Source organism: Sebastes fasciatus, chromosome 18, assembly GCF_043250625.1.
Source record: "Sebastes fasciatus isolate fSebFas1 chromosome 18, fSebFas1.pri, whole genome shotgun sequence".
In the NCBI taxonomy this organism is placed as follows: Eukaryota; Metazoa; Chordata; class Actinopteri; order Perciformes; family Sebastidae; genus Sebastes; species Sebastes fasciatus.
Genome location: NC_133812.1, coordinates 26337860 through 26357546, shown reverse-complemented (window position 1 = coordinate 26357546; position 19687 = coordinate 26337860). Strand labels below are relative to the sequence as shown.

At 39.8% G+C, this 19687-nt stretch overlaps 1 protein-coding gene across 1 annotated transcript in view; it reads left to right on the top strand.

The window, feature by feature from the left end:
• The window catches only part of LOC141756612 (apolipoprotein B-100-like), a 54408-nt gene that overhangs the window by 14860 nt on the left and 19861 nt on the right, over window positions 1–19687 (top strand). The window contains 4 exon segments of the mRNA XM_074616473.1: window positions 91–4775; window positions 4871–5983; window positions 12936–13630; window positions 18610–18973. Coding sequence (XP_074472574.1) covers window positions 91–4775; window positions 4871–5983; window positions 12936–13630; window positions 18610–18973 — 6857 coding nt within the window.

Genomic DNA, 19687 nt, shown 5'->3' with positions numbered 1-19687 from the left:
TTTATTCTTGTCTTTAATTAGAAAAATTATTTAACTCTAGAGAAACAACATAAAAGTTTATACTAACGTACTGTTTTGTTTGTTTTAAAGGATCCACATCAATCAAAGACACAGCAGAGGAGACTATGAAATTCGCCATTGATGGTTTCCTTAACCACATGCTCATGAACACAGGTTTTAGTGTGCTGGAAACCATCGCTGTCACAGACCATGTGATGTCAACAGGAAGGTATAACATCCATGCCAACTCCCCCGCGGGTCTGGAGACGTCTCTGACTGTTACCACCCAGGTCACCATAGATTCAAGCATGCTCTCCGGAGATATCAACACAGATGGAAGCTTGACCGTCGGACCCATGTCTGCTAGCACCACGTATCTCTACACCTTCTCCGTTGAGCCAGCGAAGAAAGAAGCTAAACTGGAGAGTACGCTGAGGGTGACCTCTGAAATCCTGAAGGTTTCCAACAAGATCAAGGCATCATATGCAAACGAGGAGCTTCTGATTGAGTCCAACACCAACATGAACACTGACCCCATCAAGCACACCACCAAAATGTCCCTCAGCTACAAAGATGTCAAGCTTACCATCCAGTCTGACTCTGTGACCAAGGCTGACGAGCGAATGATTCGTAGCCAGATGGAGTTCGCTGCCTCTGATGGAAAGGCCAGCCTCAGGATCGAGAATCAAGCTGATGACACAGTGAACCGGGCCTACTCTCTGCTCACCGGGTCCATGACCCCCTCCGGATTGGAGATCAACACTGACGCCTCCTTGAACATCTTCTCAAGCCTGGCCTCTCACAAGGCTACCTTGGCCCTGAACGAGAATGGCCTGACCACCAGCTGTACAGCAACCGCTCAGCACAGCCCGATGACCTTCGAGAATGTTTTCCACGGCAGCGTTGACACCGCTGGCGCCAGCATGTCTCTCACCACCAAGGGAGCCATTAAAGAGAACAAAGCTGAGCTCAATGTTGAGGGAAAGATCGCAAGCACAGAAGTGTATCTCAACAGCATGCTTAAGGGTAACCTCTTTGACATCAACACCAGGAACAGAGTGAACCTCAGACTGAATGAAGACGGCTTGGTCCTCTCCAACAACATGGTTGGATCTTTCAACGAGATCAGGTCCGAAAACACCAACTCTCTGTCTCTTACGCTGAGATCTTTCGTGCTCCGCTCCAAGACCGACAACTTCCTTGACAAGAGGAACTCCTACATGCACGACATCACAGTCAACATGGAGCGTTTCATTGCCTCGGTTAATGTGAAAAATGACCTGAAGATCATGGAGATTAACTTTGTGAATGATGCCCTGTTCAAGGCAGAGCCCTACAACATGGAGGTGACTGGAACAATGATGGGAGTCTTCTCAGAGGAAGAGCTCAAGCACACTTATGAAGTCAAGTTCGTCGACATGGTCTTCTCTGCAAAGTGCAACACCAATGGTAAACTCCTGGGAGCTCAAATGACACATACCACCGATATGGAGGTTGCTGGTCTAACCGTGACATTCAACAACGTGGCTAACATCAACTCACCAGTTCTTCGTATGGACAGCACAGTCAAAACTGTTGCTGCACCCTTCACTCTGAACATCGACGCCATCTTCAACTCAAATGGCGCAGCTTACCTGTACGGTGCGCATAGCGGCGACCTGTACAGCAAATTCCTCCTGAAGGCAGAACCCCTGCTGTTCACGCATTCATTTGAGCACAGAGCCTCAACCACCCATGAACTGGACGGCAGACCCACCATCAACACCAACATGGACAACAAGTTCAACAGCATGCTGAGCCTCCAAGAGCAAAGCGTCACTCTGAAGATGAAATCCTCAGTAAACAAGAACACTTTTGACCAAGAAATGAGTGCCTTTAACAATGCAGAGAAAATGGGCATTGAGATGTCAGGAGCTGTTTCAACCGACCTCTACAGTGATGCCAGTGAAGATTACGCCATCTCTGGATTCGTGAAATATGACAAGAACAGCGACAGCCACTTCATCCAGATCCCATTCATTGAGCATCTGCCTGCGTTTATTGAAAACGTAAAGAACACCATGTTGAGGCTGATGGACCAAAGCGTTGACATGCTGAAAGACGTCAACGCCAAGTACGAGATCAGTGCCAAGCTGCAGAACAAAGTGTCAGAACTGAAGGAGGTCATTGACAACTTTGACTTCAACCTCTTTGTTCAAGACCTGAGAAAGTATATCAACTCAATTGAAAACATCATCACCAACCTGACAGCCAAGTTCCCAACTGACAAAGTTATGATTGTGCTGAGATCATTGAAGGACGCCATCATGGCTTTCATCAAGAAGTACAACATTGCTACCAACTTCGATGTAATGTATGCCAAAGTAGAGGAGATCCTCTCCAGCTATGAGATTGAGAAGATGATTGGGGCCATCATGGATGAGGTTGTCAAAATTATGAAGCAGTACCAGGTGAGGGAAAAGATGCAGTCTGCTTTTGCTGCTCTCAAGTCAATTGACACAAAGCCTTTGCTCCAAAAAGTTATGGCACCTGTCCAGGAGCTTGTGAATGAGCTGTATACCTTCAACTTCAAACAGCTGATTGATGACATGAGTGACTATTTCATGAGGATGGTCCAGAAAGTCCAATCTTTTGATTATGACACTTTCACTATGGAGTTGAAAGAGAAAGTTGCAGATATGAGCAAGATTCCCTGTTTTGGAAAACTCTACGGAGAGTTCATAGTCACCTCCCCTCATGTCACACTCAGGACCACCGCTGACCTCGAGAACACCACAACTACATCAGCCACACCAGAGTTCAAAGTCAACTTTAACTCAAGAGGTACGTCTACTTTGAAAGTCCTTGACTTCACCGTGGATGCCAGTGCTCACGTTGCTGCACCCAAGAGGAGTCGCCTGTCCATCTCTGAGAACGTTAAAGTTGACCAGGCATGTTTGACCCTCGACCACAAGGGAACACTGACTCTCTACGGCATGTCATGCCAAGCCTCTGCTGAAACTACCGCGAATGTCAACACTGAGCTCTTTGTTGCCGAGCTTGTCAACAATGCATTCGTCGCCATGGAAGATGGAGGTTCTGCCACTGTGGAGACCAACTACAAACATGATCTCAACATGCCAGCCTTCAACATCTTCAGTGAAACATCAATGAATCAAAAGACTGTCCTCCAGGTCGAGGCTGGCACTGCCCGTCTGACCCTTACCAATCAGGCCAATGAAAAATATGCAGTTCAGGACTCCTCAGATGAGGCCACCCACAAGAGTGACATCGATGTGGTCATGGATCTCCACACAGCCAAAGTGACTTTCACTGGAGCAACAGGCACCAGCCAATACAAGCTGAATCAGAACGTGGTTGCCGACATCTGCATTTTCCGCCACCTAATTATTGACGCCAAGTTCGAGACAGAAACACCTTTCATGAAGGGCAGCGTTGCAGATATCAAATTCCAGGTTAAAGCTGAAGACTTGAAAATTGATTTCACTGCCTCACACAGTGCAGAGCTAACTGGACTGGTTGAGGGAACTCTCTCAAACTCTGCGCTTGCTATGGTCACACCTAGTGAGCTTATGTTGGACACCAAGAACAAGGGAAATGTCAAGGTTGCCCTTCCATTCAAGCTGTCTGGAAAGATGGATCTCCAGAATGACATCTCTTTGACCCTCAACTCTGAAGTGCAGCAGGCTGGCTGGACAGGTCTGGCAAGATTCAACCAGTACAAGTACTCCCATTACTTCACCATGGATAATGGTGATAGTGAAATTAACATATTCTCCCAGATCAATGGAGAAGCAAATCTGGATGTGCTGAAGGAGCCAATCACCATTCCTGCAATAACAGTGCCATTTGTTGGTTTGAGGACACCAAGAGTGGAAGACTACTCTCTGTGGGAAGACACCGGCCTGAGCTCCCTCCTGACCACAACTCAGCAGACGTTTGACATGAACTCCAAGCTGAAGTACATGAAGAGCCCTGAGATGATGACCATTAATATCAATGTGGGTCCAATAATCAATTTAATCAATCACAATGTCAAGACTCTGCACAAGAACGTGCTCATCGGCAAAGACAAGGCTGCTACCGTCCTGGTCGCATCTTACGACCAAGCCAGGGCAGAGTATGAAAAATACAGCATGGAGTTGCCCAAAACCATCACAGTCCCTGCCTACAAAGTTCCAGTGATGAATATCGAGATGTCCACATTCACTATTCCCCTACCCGACGTCAGTCTCATCACAATGCCCGCTCTGCATGTTCCATCCGCCCTCAGCAAGCTGACTCTCCCAAAAATCACCCTGCCCGAAATTAAGAGCATCAGGATCCCAGTATTCGGCGATCTGACCTACGAGTTCTCTATGAAAACAGCAATGCTCACGCTTAAATCTGACGCCAGCATCCTTAACCAGGACAGCATCGTCATCAAACTTGATGCTTCCTCGACTTCTGAATTCGAGGTTCTGACTGGAAAGATCGAGGGAAACACCAACGTGAACACAGTCGACGGATTTAAAGTGGCCTCTGTCCTGTCTGTGAAGCACCCGATGCTCGAGGGAAACCATGACAGCACCATCACCCTGAGCTTTGAGAATGTGGACATCTCCATCACCAATTCAGCAAAGGTCCTGACGATGGAAATCTATCAGGAGATTACTGGAAATCCACAGGAAGGCCTTGTTGTCGCTATGTCCACTCCATCTGCAGGACTCGTTGCAGTTCAAATGCAGACTAAGCTGCCTGCACAAGTGAAAGCAAGACTCTATGGTCGCTACCCGGTAAGAGAACTTTTGTGTTTGCTTATTACTGACCTTTGATTGTGGTTTCATTGAAATATTTAGTAATATATCTATATTTACCTTTTCCCCCACAGTCCGAGCCAACAACCGACATTGATATCTTGGGTCTGAAGATGTCCGTGATGAACTCTGAGAAGCTGAACATTCAGACAACCTGGAACATGGAGATGCCCTATGAGGTGATGCTGGGTTTGAAGAAACAGGTGCCCACAGCCATGAAAATGGTGTCTGATCCTGCTGTCAGGACATACAACACAATCTACAAACAAGCTAGAAGCCTTGAGGGTACTTTCGAGCAGGCTAAAGAGCAGGGAAAAGTGATGTTCAAGAGAGCTATTGAGAACGTGGCAGCAGCAAGCCCTTCTAATCTCATTACAACTGTCACAGATAAGACCATTTTGATCCTCAAGGCGTACCAAAAGAGAGTTGAGATTGTTCTTGACGCTGTTGTTAAATTCCTGAGAGATACCAAGTTCCAGATCCCTGGGTATGAACAGAGGCTGTCTGGGCTTGAGGTCTACCAGAAATGTAGTACTTTTGTTGCCGACGTATCTGAGGAGGCTGTTGAAAAGATTCCAGAGTACTTTACCTACGCATTTACATCAGTTCTTGATTATTTCCAAGCCATTGAATTCACCCTTCCCGGCTCTAACTACATTGTCAGCGGAAGAGAAATTCTCGATGACTTGATTGTAGCTTTGAAGAAAATTCAGGACCAAGTGATTGTCACTGTTAGGAAACTGGGCGAAATCCAGCTGGAAGATATCATCAATAAATTATCTGCATTTGTGCAGTTTACCATTGCGCAGAGTGAGAAGTTTCTCCAAACCCTTAAATCTCAGAACGTAGAGAAGCTTTCCACCTTTGTGAGCGATGTATACACCGATGCCGTCAACTCTCGCATCGTGGCTGATGTCACCAAGCAGGTGGAAGAGGCCCGCAAAATTGTGGTAGAATATCTGAAAGCCGTGAAAGCTAAGCTCCAGAGCATCGTGGCCGACATGTCTTTTGAACAGCTTCAAGCCGACATCCAGTCCTGGATTGACTTACTGGTAAAACGTCTGAACGCTTTCCAAAACAATGTCATTAAGACACTTAAGGAGAAAAGCAAAATTGTTGAACCATATGTGAGAGTAGGTGACAGACAGATGGAGGTTGACATCCCTTTACCATTTGTTGCCAAATTCTAACTGACCAACTAACTAACCTGACTGTATCTGTTGTGAAACCATGATGCATGTCTCTCTTCTCTGTTTTTCAAATTATTAATTTTGCTCCCTTTGTGTATTGTACTATTTAAAATATGTGAACTTCAATAAAGAAAGTTTGTACTGCATACTATTCATCTCTTTGCATTTCTTGTATATACTTTAACATAAATGTCTAAAAACTTGAGAGTGTAAGCGAACTAAGGTACTTTATGACTTTTACACACTAGTAAAATAGGTTGACCAGATCCCAACAAACCAAATGTGGGACAAAGAGTATATTTGTGTGGGACAATGTGGGACACGCTACCAAGGCTGAGAGGTAGTCTACAATTTGTATATAACGTCTATCTAACTTAAATAATGAAAAATTCTATTTTGCCCCTTTCTCTTTTTGAGACCCACGACATGAACTGTGTCGCTTCATGTCGTATTCCCCCCCGTGTGTGAAATTGAAAAACAACTGGCAAATTTCACAAAAAACTCTTTTAAGAATCACCTTCCACCAGCTTATAAATACTTATAAGTAGTTTCACAGTCTTTGTTGTAGTGGCTCTTCCTTTTCTTTGCGGTAGTTCCATCATATTCCACCTAAATCTGCAGAGCTTGTGACTTCATGGTGACTCGCAGTTTTCGCCGTTGGGCGTAGCGAAGCGAAGACGGTAAAATGTTAACCTGCACTCGACCCGTGATGACAGCATTCCCTGCTTTCTTCACAGCCGTTGGATAAAAGTCAGATTTTAAAAAAGCGCCTGTCCTGCAGCAGTTACATTTTCTTCAGATTGATTATTCCTCCTGATGTTGATGTTGACATGAAGCACTGCAGTTCAAGCAAATTTGCTTCCCTCAAACTCACAAATATCTATAGTCACTCATTAAAAAACTACATACTAAACACAGTCACAATGTGGTATTGTTTTAAAAAGCTCACTATACACCGCCGTCATTCGCACGGTAGTCATTTGTATCCTCAGGTCTAAATTTAACAGATACACAAATAGCTTCTGTGACACACAAGCTCTTTTATCATAAAACAATGAGAACAAGGGACTCAGTTTGACAGTTGTCGACAATAAAAGAAGTCCTGAAATGGACTCACCCTTTGAAATATATGATATATTTTTTCCAATAATGGCTATCATAAGGAGGGGTATTCAGATCCTTTACCTCTCAGTATAAAAATACTCCACTATAAGTGCTTTTAAAATCATACTTACATAAAAGTATGGAAGTGTTAATTGGAAATATGGAAATCTCTTCTCTCTCAATTAACTACCCTTTCTAATCTGAATATTAGGATTGAGAATAAGTGATGCTTTAAATGCCGGATAATGGAGCTGGGATACGTGCCTTATTCATGTGACAATGTCTTTTCCTTTATTAGTACGATGTACACAAAGCTGCGCCTGTCTATTTTTGAATGTGTATATTGAGAAATGTGGGTGTTTATGTCTTTATATGCACATGTGAATATACTGTGTATACTTTTGTAATAGATTATTGCTGGTTCTTATTGCAACAACAAACCAAGTCCCTTTGTTTTCATACATGTTTATTTAGCCATCTTTTCTACATTTACATTTATTTTGATTTTTTAATTAATATTTACTACTATTTCTTCTTCTTCTTCTTATTGTTATTATTATTATTGTTTTAATTATAATTTATCTATTTGTTAAATTATTTGTTGTTAATTTCTCCATTTTGTTTATTCTTTGGATGTCCGGGGAGGGTTGGGAGTTTTTTCCACATTTACATTTATTTTAATTTAATTTTTAATTATTAATGATTTAATTATTAATTATTATTTTAATTTGTAATTATTATTTTAATATTGTTTTAATTATTATTTAATTATTTACTATTATTTATTTTATTTAATTATTTACTATTTATTATTTATTTATTATTATTATTATTATTATTATTATTATTATTATTATTATTATCATTAGTGTTTTAATTATAATTTATCTATTTGTTCATTTATTTGTTGTTATTTTCTCCATTTTGTTTACTCTTTGGGTGATCGGGGAGGGTGGAGAGTTGTGAGTTTTTTCTACATTTACATTTATTTTTTTATTATTATTTACTACTATTATTTATTATTTATTATTTATTATTTGTGTTTTAATTTTAATTTATCTATTTGTTCATTTATTTGATGTTATTTTCTCCATTTAGTTTACTCTTTGGGTGTCTGGGGAGGGTGGAGGGTTTGTCAGTTTGTTGGAATGTGTGTAACTCTGTTGAAAAAACGTATAAAGTTATACAAAATTAAAAGAAAATGGAAATACTTAAGTGAAGTATAAGTACCTCAAAACTGTACTTACATAAATGTACTTTCCAAACTATATCATCCTACCAAAAACAGAAAAGAAATCACAATTACATGGATGATGTCATTTACAAAATATAGCAACATCTGATTGTCAATAAATATATTATTTTTCCTCCAAAGATGTTGAACTGCTGCAACACCACATTCAGTATTTCTCTTCAGTGTTAGAAAATGAGGCAAAAGAATGGAAGAGTAGAGATGGTGACACACATTGATTCTTTTATTGACTTTCCCAAAACAGTACCGCTTGTTCCTTTTACATTCTGGATTGTTTTTCCTCACAAAAAAGTGTCCATTGTTCCATTCAAACCCATTTCATTACATTAACGTGGTCATAAGTTGATAAACTCTTACAAACAAATACGTTTGGCACATTTTCAGCATTTTCCTTCTTCTTCTCCATAGTTTAATTCTTCAAGAGTGAAATAACTGCTGTGTCTGATCGGTGAATAATAAGCTCACAACACTGGAAATCAGAGGCACACGAGGGGGGCCGCTGTGGGAAAGTGAACCAGTCTAGCACAATGCATTCCTGTCCCGTAAGTCAGCACAAAGCCCAGCAACAGAAGGCCGGGAGGAATGTGACTTTTACACCGTCGGTTGTAACTCTGGTTGGTTTTATAAAAAAGATGCTACTTTTTTAACTTTATCGACATAGTTTAATGTTTAATGAACAACAGAGGAATTACGTTTAAAGTGAGTAACTCTGGGTTTTTACTCAGGATTCCCAGTGTTGCAACACCCTTTGTAATTCATAGCTGTCATCTAAACAGGTACTCCCACCATCGTGTAAATAATGCCGGTTACACACTACATGAGAATTAAGCTGATTTTGGCTGCTCCGATTTCAAATCGTAAATACTAATATTTACGATTTGATCTCCTGTTGTGTGTGGGGAACCCCCGAGGACAGCCGATGACGCAGTCACGTGGGAAACCGCCAATAGAGAACCAAGCCGACTGATGAAGGAAGAACAACCACGGTGGCTGCGGCTAATGCACGAGCTGATGCAAAACGTGAAGCATAAAGTAGTAGTAAGATGGAGGTCACACAAGTGTTTATTTAACGCGTCTCCATGACTTCATCCATCCATCCTTCGTGAATTTTCAGTACAAAGTAAAAACTTAACATCACTAATTCTTCCCGCCCGTCGTCTGCCATGTTTGTTCACGTTTGATCACGAGAGATGACGCGAGATTTCCGTTAATTTTGGTCGGGACTCTTGTTGTTGATGATAGAATCTGTTAGTGTGTTGTTGCTGTTTTGGCCAAATTGTTGCTCTCCACACACTATAGGAACTAAACTTCTCAAAGCATCTCTTTGCAAATGAAATAAAGTATTGACCGAGTTCATCTTTGCATGTAAACTATTAATTAAAAATGTGTTTTTGAGAATCGATACAGAATCACACAACATATCACAATACTCAATATTTTCTTACACCCCTGTGGAGATCAAACAAGAGTTCATCACACAAGTGTGGGAAAATTGCTCCAATATGTTGATTTCTGTTATTAACTTCAAACAATATGTTCGACCAAATAAGTCTGAGGTACATTCACGGTCATAATGGAAGACATTAAGATGTGTTTCTCTATCATAATTCAGCTGTAAACACACTTATCTAGTGTTTTAATCAAAAGGATACCCTTTTGTTTATGTAATTATTATACGATTGTGGTTTTTAATAACATAACATAATGACACAATTCCATCATGTTTGTTTTAATAGCCACACTCATATGCATCATGTGCTGCTGGCTCACAGAGCTTGGACACAGACTTTCTTTTCATGACACTTTCTAAAAAAATCACTGAGCGAAGCGCTCACATGCTTAAACCGTCTCACATGCTCCGTCTGCTCTCGGAAATATGAACTTGGAAATGAAGCCGTAGCTAAATAGAAAATGTCCAACAGGTCTTTCAAAGTGTTTGGAGATATGTGTTGAGACGGCTAGATTTCAGAAACATGGAGAGATTTAGGGCTGCACAATATATCGTTTATTATTATTATGTCAACTTGCGCGATAAACACATCGTGAAAGACTGCGATATTGTAGGATTCTGTTTAGTTAGTTGAAAGAGAGTTTCAGTAGAAAACAGCACTTTAAAATGTGATTACTAATTTTTTGTTTTTGTTTATTGGTGCCTTTTTTGTTCAATAAAATAATTTCCTTTCAGTTTTTCAATTCAACAAAGAATTTGTTGTTTTATAGCAGAATACTGAAAGAAGCACAACTGAGTAAACTTTAATATCTGTTTATTTATCGCAAGTAATATCGCGATATCAACAATGTTATCGCTTATCACATAGGGGTGTAAGAAAGTATTGCGATATTATGTTTTGAGATGCTGTATTGATTCTCAAAAACACAGTATTGGTTTTTAATTAATATTTTCCGTGATATATGGTGCAGCCCCGGTGAGGTTTACTGTAGGTGCTTCAGATGATTTAGTTTCAGGTGAGATGTGAGGACAAAGCATCCCCTCCTCGGATTATTTTCAGGCTATAATGTGTTTGTGCGGCTTTTTATTGCATCGTTTTGTGATCAGAAAGCACCTCTTTATTGGAGTTATTGTAGCCACCAGCAAAAGCACAACATCCCTGGTATAGAAGCAGGAACTGTTTGTACATTTAACTGTAACAAAACTGGACAACATGGTTTGCCCCTTTTCAAGGCTGGCTGGCCAATCTCTTATTAGACCTTTTAATGGCCTGTTGCATAAAAACTACTTTAGTGTGGAGTTGAAAACATACTTTTTGGTTCCAACTAACAAACCTGAGATTTATTATTTAACTGTATATGCTGTGTCTTTATTAAAAAAAAAATGGCGTAAAACATCAGAAGAAAACTATACAGAACACCGCGATGAGCATCCTTTGACTCCCAACTTCTTCTAAGTGTCCAGATGTGCAATTTCACAAACTCTTTTTTTGTTTACAATACAAAGTGGACATAAATAATTATTTGTTAACTGCTTTGCTTATTATAAACCTTGGCAGTAAGACAGTGCCCTATATATGCAAACACAAAAAAAGTGAGCAATTTTAAACCTTGGGCTCGTAAGCAGGACCTTTTTTGGAAAGGACTCGTCCACATTGTCCTTTTCACCCCCTCCACCTGTCAGACAGACATGTGACCCACAGAGGACATGCTGTAACCAGTTCGTTTCTCTCTCTCTCACACACACATCAGATATCAGATGATCCATCAAGTGTGTTCAAAAAACATCTTGTTTTGCAGTCATTTCGTTTTTGCTTGGAGCAAGGTCGTGTGATAATAACGGAGTATCCAAACCCACGACTCCCAACTTCTTCTAAGTGTCCAGATACTGCATGTGCAATTTTACAATACAAAGTGGACATAAATAATTATTTGTTAACTGCTTTGCTTATTATAAACCTTGGCAATAAGGCAGTGCCCTATATATGCAAACACAAAAAAAGTGAGCAATTTTAAACCTTGGGCTCGTAAGCATGACCGTTTTTGGAGAGGACATGTCCACATTGTCCTTTTCCCCCCCTCCACCTGTCAGACAGACACCCCGATATCAGAGGTCCAAAGGCAGTGGTGGCCTAAAGGTTAGAGAAGCGAGCTTGAGACCGGAAGGTCGCCGATAAATCTGGGAGGGGAAAGTGAAAATGCCCCTCCCTCATTACCACCACTGAGGTTCCCTTGAGCAAGGCACTTATCCCTAACTGCTCCAGTGGAGCTGCTCAGTGACCAGCAGATCAGACTGTGGTTGTACTGGGCAGCTTCCAGGTGTGAATGTGATCAGGGCATTCCTGAATAAATAAAAGGTAAAAAAAAAAAAGATTTGCAGTCATTTTGTTTTCTGCTGTTTTACTGTATTTTTTATTTCCTTTATCTAGTTTGAGTGTATTTATTTATTTAGTCTAGTTTTACAGTATTTTTATTTTGCATCTAGTTTTATTGTGTTTTTAATTTCTTTTAGTTTTACTGTATTTGTTTTTTATTTATTTTTGTTTAGTTTCGGGGCATTCCTGAAAAAGAGCATTGCTCTCAGTGAACATATACATACTAACTACTCTACTTTAAACTAGATAAAAGAAATTAAAAAAATACAGTAAAACTAGATAAAATAAAAAATACAGTAAAACTGGATTAAAGAAATAAAAAATACAGTAAAACTATATAAATGACTAAAGGTAAAAAAAAAAAAATTTAAAAAAGGATGATTTTGCTTATTATAAACCTCGGCAGTAAGGCAGTGCCCTATATATATGCAAACACAAATAAAAGTGAGCAATTTTAAAACTTGGGCTTGGACCTTTTTTGGAAAGTCCACATTGTCCTTTTCACCCCTCCACCTGTCAGACAGACATGTGACCCACAGAGGACATGCTGTAGCCAGTTCGTCTCTCTCTCACACACATCAGATATCAGATGATCCATCAAGTGTGTTCACTTTTGTGTTTTGCAGTAATTTCGTTTTTGCAACAAGGGAGTATCCAAACCCACCTCCACTGCGCGTAAAACATGTCCAGCTGTGCGTAAAGCTGTGCGTAAAGCTGTGCGTAAAGCTTCTCCAGACAGCTCCAGCTCTCCATAGTGTCTTCACATCAGAACACAACATTTGAGACACCCTCCAGACTGGACTTTCCTCTTCTGCAGACTGGCCCTGGTGGCGGTCTCGAACACCTCCCAGATGCCCTCCTTGGTCTTGGCTGAACACTCCAGGTACTGGTAGGCTCCGATCCGCGCCGCCATGCTGTGTCCGTCCTCTGTCTTCAGCGGCTCCTGCTTCAGTCTGGACAGCTCTGTCCTCACCGCCTCGTCGCCGCGCAGATCCTTCTTGTTGGCCACCAGGACGATGGGCACGTTGGGACAGAAGTGTTTCACCTCGGGGACCCACTTCTCCGGGATGTTGGACAGGCTGTCCGGGCTGTCCACAGAGAAGCACATAACGATGACGTCAGTGTCCGGGTAGGACAGAGGACGCAGCCGGTCGTAGTCCTCCTGTCCCGCGGTGTCCCACAGAGCCAGAAGGACCTGCTTGTTGTCCACCTCGATGTCCGCCACGTACGTCTCGAAGACAGTGGGGACGTAGACCTCCGGGAACTCGTCCTTACTGAAGACAATCAGGAGACATGTCTTCCCACAGGCGCCGTCTCCGACCACCACCAGCTTCTTCCGGATGTCCGTCATTATCTATCCTCCGACCTGTCTCTGAACTCTGAAAACACAGCTGTCCTTCTCTCCTCCTGTCCTTTATACTGTCCTTCCGTCCTCCTGTCCTTTATACCGTCCTTTATAGTCTGAACCCAGCCTCGTCCCGTCGACCACCTCCTCCAGATCATTAACAGTAACCCTCCAGCTGCTCTGGTCTCTTTATAAAGAGCAGGCTGGTTTCCTAAATATAGCAGTCCAATAGGAAGTGGAGAGAGGAGGGACATGGACACGAGGACACACCCGACCAGGATCAGCCCAAAATGAGACAAATATCACTGCATCATGATGTAGTTCTTTAGAATTCTCCACTTCTGTTTTACTGCTTTTTTTATTTCTTTTATCTAGTTTAAAATAGAGTAGTTAGTATTTATATAGGGATTTGTACATTTTCAAAACTTGAAAACAAAAAAAAACTTTATCTAGTTTTACTGTATTTTTATTTCTTTTATCTACTTTGTCTGTATTTTTATTTATTTTTTCTACTTTTACTGTATTTCTATTTATTTTTTATACTTTTACTGTATTTTTATTATTTTTTTCTACTTTTATTGTATTTTTTATTTGTTTTTTGTCTGTATTTTTTTTTAAATTTTATTTATCTAGTTTAAAGTAGAGTAGTTGGTATTTATATAGGGATTTGTACATTTTCAAAACTTGAAAATAAAAAAAAAACTTGATCTAGTTGTACTGTATTTTTATTTCTTTTATCTACTTTGTCTGTATTTTTGATTTATTTTATCTAGTTTAAAGTAGAGTAGTTAGTATTTATATCCTGGGAACAAAATAAAAAAGTGTCTTCCAATTATTATTATTTTGTGATTTCCTTCCTATTTATGGTTAAAATAAAAATTAAAAAAAATATTTTTATTTTCAATTTTACAGCATGCTACGTTCACATGGTGCACAAAAGGTACGTTAGTGGGGGAGGCTGATATTCAGATTGTATCTAGTATTACTGCATTTCTTTTATCTAGTTCTATTGTATTTTTTCTTTATTTTACTGTATTTTTAAAAAATATATTTTATCTAGTTTTACTCTATTTTTTTTCTTCTTTTATTTAGTTTTACAATTTAGGTGCACAGAAGCTACGTTAGGGTAAGTCTGATATTCTCATTGTTGTACGCATGTCTACGTAGTTCACGCTATTTACAGGGAGGGGGCTCCAGCGCTAGTGGAACTCTGAGCTCTGACTATCGAGCCTTCACTAAATCACCGCTCTCTGGCCAAAGGAAACTAAACAATATAGAATCTGGTTGACGGCGAGCAACGAGCATCGACCCTCTCTCCACACCACAACGCGTGAGTAGCTTTATCTGCGCTTTATATCTCATCTTATGAAACAAAGAGACGGAGATATACCCGCTGCTGAGCTGAGAGTGTTTCCTCTTTTGTTTAGCGGTCCAGGCCCCTGTAGTCTCCGTATCTCCGTGTCTCCGTCTCTGTGTCTGTCTCTGTTTGGATGCTCGCAGCGGAGCCATGTTGTTGCTTCATGTGTTTTAGCTTCAACAACAACTGAGCAGTTAGCATCCACATTAGCCATGTTTGGGGGTTTTATTCAATCAATGCAACATTTGAAAACTAATAAAACAAGCTTACTATGAAGCCCACTATTTTACTGCAAAACAATTGCAAATTCACTAAATATAACTTTGATGTCTCGCGTCGCCAAACCAATAATAAACAGAGCAGGCCCGCTGCGGCTAGCATGCTAGCTTATTAGCATTGTTAGCTTGTTAGCATGCTAGCTAATGCTAATTCACAATAATGCTAAAAATAAATTCAATATCTATGTTTATTATGGATGTTAATAAAACAAACATATGTGCAATACGAGTACAAACTGTTCGTTATTAACCATTTAAAAACTAAATTACGCCGTTAAGTTAGCTTTTTAGCAACGGCTAGATTAGCTTCGTTAGCTTGCTAGGTTAGCATTACTAGCTAATGCTAATTCACACTAATGCTAACAATACATTAAATATCTTCTAGTTGTAATACATGACTGGATGTTAATAAAACAAACAGAGGTGCAGTACGAGTACAAGCTGCTAGTTATTAACTTTAAAAACAATCATGTATGCATTTAAAGCCGTAAAGTTAGCTTGTTTGTTAGCAACGGCTACGTTAGCATGCTAGCTAATGCTAATTCACATTTATGCTAACAATAAATTCAATATCCGCTTGTTGCCAATAAATGATTGGATGTTAATGAAAACAACAAAAGGTACAAACTGTTCGCGATTACCTATTTAAAAACAATAATTGACGCATTTAAAGCCGTTAAGTTAGCTTAGCTTATTAGCAAACGGCTAGGTTAGCTTCGTTAGCATGCTAGGTTAGCTTGCTAGCTGAAAGGTTAGCACGTCGGTTTTGCCACAACGAGCACAACAAATGTTGGCTTTATTGTTGTAGCCAGTTATATATTTATTAAAACCAGCTGCAGCTCTCGTTGTGACTGAAATAAAATCAGTATTATGTGATCGTTTCCTGTTTTTAATCATCGGTAATGTTACATTAATGTTAACCAGCTAACACTGTAGGCTAACCAGCTAGCATTCATGGGATGTAAGCCATTAACATGCTTGTCATTCACTTGTTTTGTTCTTGCATTGCTCGTTCCGTAAATGAGCAACGAGGCAAAGGTAGACTTCCCATTTTGACGGTAATGCCCTGATGTTGAGCAACACGTGCAATTAAATGTGGATCATTCAGGAGCAAAGCTAACTAACGTTTCTGCAGCCATGGCATGAAGCTGGAAACTCAGGAATTAGTCATGTCCCAGGAAGGAAATGTAAGTTGCATGCATGTATTAGTATTCTTTTGGGTGCATGCTTTTCCTGAAGTCTACATTAAAAGTTGGTTTGCCTCAGGGCTTCACATAGGAGTCACGGATAAAGCCCACATGTTGTATTTTACAGCTTTCATTAGCCTGTAACCAGGATACAGTAACACAACTGTCACGTTAAAATGGGTGCTATATTGACTTTATATTGTATGGATGGGACGACACACTTATCTCTTGATTTAATACTATCACAATACTTGGGTGACAATTTGATATGTATTGCGATTTTAAAGTATTGCCATTGGATATTATTGCATTTTTTTGCAACTTTTTTAACACTAGATCATGGAGAAAGTTGAATCATACACTTCTAGGGACTTTTACTTTGGAAAATATTTAAATTAATACAGTAAAAGTGTTTGATTTTCAGCAGGTATGTAGTCAGAGATGTCCTGAAGTCAAATATATCCGTCATTTTCAGGAATTAGACCTGTCCCGGAGAAGAAATTTAAGTTGCATGCATGTATTAGTATTCTTTCGGGTGCATCCTTTTCCTGAAGTCTACATTAGAAGTTGGTTTGTCTCAGGGCTTCACATAAGAGTCATGGATTAAGCCCACATGTTGTATTTTATTCATTAGCCTATTACCAGAATACAGTAACACCACTGTCATGTTAAAATGGGTGCTACATTGACTTTATATTGTAGGGCTGTTACGAGACACCCTATCTCCTGATGCAATACTATCACAATACTTGAGTGGTGGTTCGATATGTATTGCGATTTTTTTTTTTAAAGTATTGCGATTTTATATTATGATTTATTGCAATTTGTTAACTTTTTTTTAACACTAAACCATGGGAGGAAGTTAAATCATACACTTCTAGGGACTTTTAGTTTGGAAAATCTCAAAATTAATGCAGTAAAATTTTTTGATTTTCAGCATGTATGTAGTCAGATGTCCTGAAGTCAAATATATCCGTCATTGTCAGGAATTAGACCTGTCCCGGGGAAGACATTTAAGTTGCATGCATGAATTGGTATTATTTTGGGTCCATCCTTTTCCTGAAGTCTACATTAAAAGTTGGTTTGTCTCAGGGCTTCACATAGGAGTCAAGGATAAAGCCCATATTTTACAGCTTTCATTAGCCTATTACCAGAATACAGTAACACAACTTTCACGTTAAAATGGGTGCTACATTGACTTTATATTGTAGGGCTGGTACGAGACACCCTATCTCCTGATACAATACTATCACAATACTTGTGTGCCAATTCAATATGTATTGCGATTTTTAAAGTATTGCGATTCGATATTACGATTTATTGCAATTTTTGTTAACTTTAACACTAGACCATTGGGGGAAATAAAATCATACACTTCTAGGGACTTTTAGTTTGGAAAATATCTAAATGAATCCAGTAAAAATGTTTGATTTTCAGCATGTATGTAGTCATAGATGTCTTGAAGTCAAATATATCATCCTTATCAGGCATTATTTATTCATTTTTTTTCCAGCAGCCCAAAAATAAAATTTCCCCCACAAATTAGTGGTATTTTCTTTTTAATTTATAAGGGACATTTAATGTTTTATACGTCTGGTGAGTATAATCCAATCAATCTTATTTCCATATATGTATTTTGTATATACAGTTCCCTTTGTTAACACCTTATTTTGAAAACTGGACATAGTCACACGTGTATACTTCCTCTAACTTCGCCAAGTCTGTCTCTAGCGCTCACACCATTTGTCTGCTGCAAATGAGGAGGCTGCGTTTGTTTTAAAAAGCAGTGCTATTACCGTCTTAACACACCGAAGTCTATCTATTAGGGCTGGGACGACACACCCATCTCCTGATTAAATACTATCACGATAATTGGGTGCCGAGTCAATATGTATTGCGATTTTTAAGTACTGCGATTCTACAATCGTTGCGGCTGGCCGCGTTTTGTTTTGGTTGACGGATACGGAACGGATAGTAACTTCTTTCTGCCTCCGCATAGACTCAAATGGAGCAAATATATTGATTCTGGCATTAAAAAAATATATTTCAAAATCGCGATACATAGGTGAATCGATTATTTTCCTCCCATCCCTATTATTATTTTGATAGAAAGTCACTTAAACCATATATCTGACTAAGTTGCGTCAGGCAGTTGTCTCTGCTAGACTGGGAGTCAATTATATTCTATTATGTATAACAGCACAAAAGGGTGATGTAACAAGACTGCATTCATGTCAACATGATACTCATGTGTTTGTACATTTTGTCTCGTGTAGGCTTTCCCGTGGAATGAGCGTTCCATGCAGCATCCTAGGTATGAATGACGTGGCCTGGCAGGAGACAAGAGGTGGGATGCTGCATGCAAATGGCGCTCCTGAGACTGGAGGTGTCAGAGTTCACGTTGGAGGGCCCTTAGCCTCAGTTGGGGTAGCTGGACAGGCTCCTGGAGTCTCACATTTACAAGGCATGGACCGGGTAGTCATCCCCAACCCGGGTACCCCGCAGCCTCCGCTAAGTGGACGTTCTCAGGATGACGCCACAGTCGGATACTTCTTTCAGAGGCAGCCCGGAGAGCAGCTTGGAAGTTGCACACCCAGCAAGCATCGCTGGCCAACTGGTGATGCCAATCATGTTGATCAGGTAAGTGATCATCAGTCTTTGTAATATTATTTGATTTAGTGCAGGTTAGAAGGACAGACAGCAGTATTTTGTATCGACTAAGGCGACAAATTTCACTGAATATTGTATCAATACTTACACCTATTGTATTATACTTTGTGAAAGGTAGTATAGGGTGTAAATTCCACTGGATAACTTGTCAGTGGACTCTGTAGCATCTTGCTGTGTCAGAATTTGGACACATAATGTGATGTGCAGCCCAAACAATAAGACTCTGTTAGTCACACAACTGACACCAGGTCACATATTCCACGTGTTCTTCTTTGCATGTTTTATTGAGGTTGGAGTTTGGCTTTTGTTGGTAAAGTCAATTATAAATTAAAAAGAAAATACCATTAATTTGTGAGGGAAATGTCTTTATTCTTTGATTTCTGGGTTGCTGGAAAAAATGTAATGAATAATTCCTGACAATGACTGATATATTTGACTTCAGGACATCTCTGACTACATACATGCTGAAAATCAAACATTTTTACCGTATTAATTTAGATATTTTCCAAAGTAAAAGTCCCTAGAAGTGTATGATTCAACTTTCCCCACGGTTTAGTGTTAAAAAGAAGTTACCAAAAATTGCAATAAATCGTAATATCGATTCGCAATACTTTAAAATCGCAATGCATATCGAATCGGCACCCAAGTTTCGTGATAGTATTGTATCAGGAGATAGGTGTATCA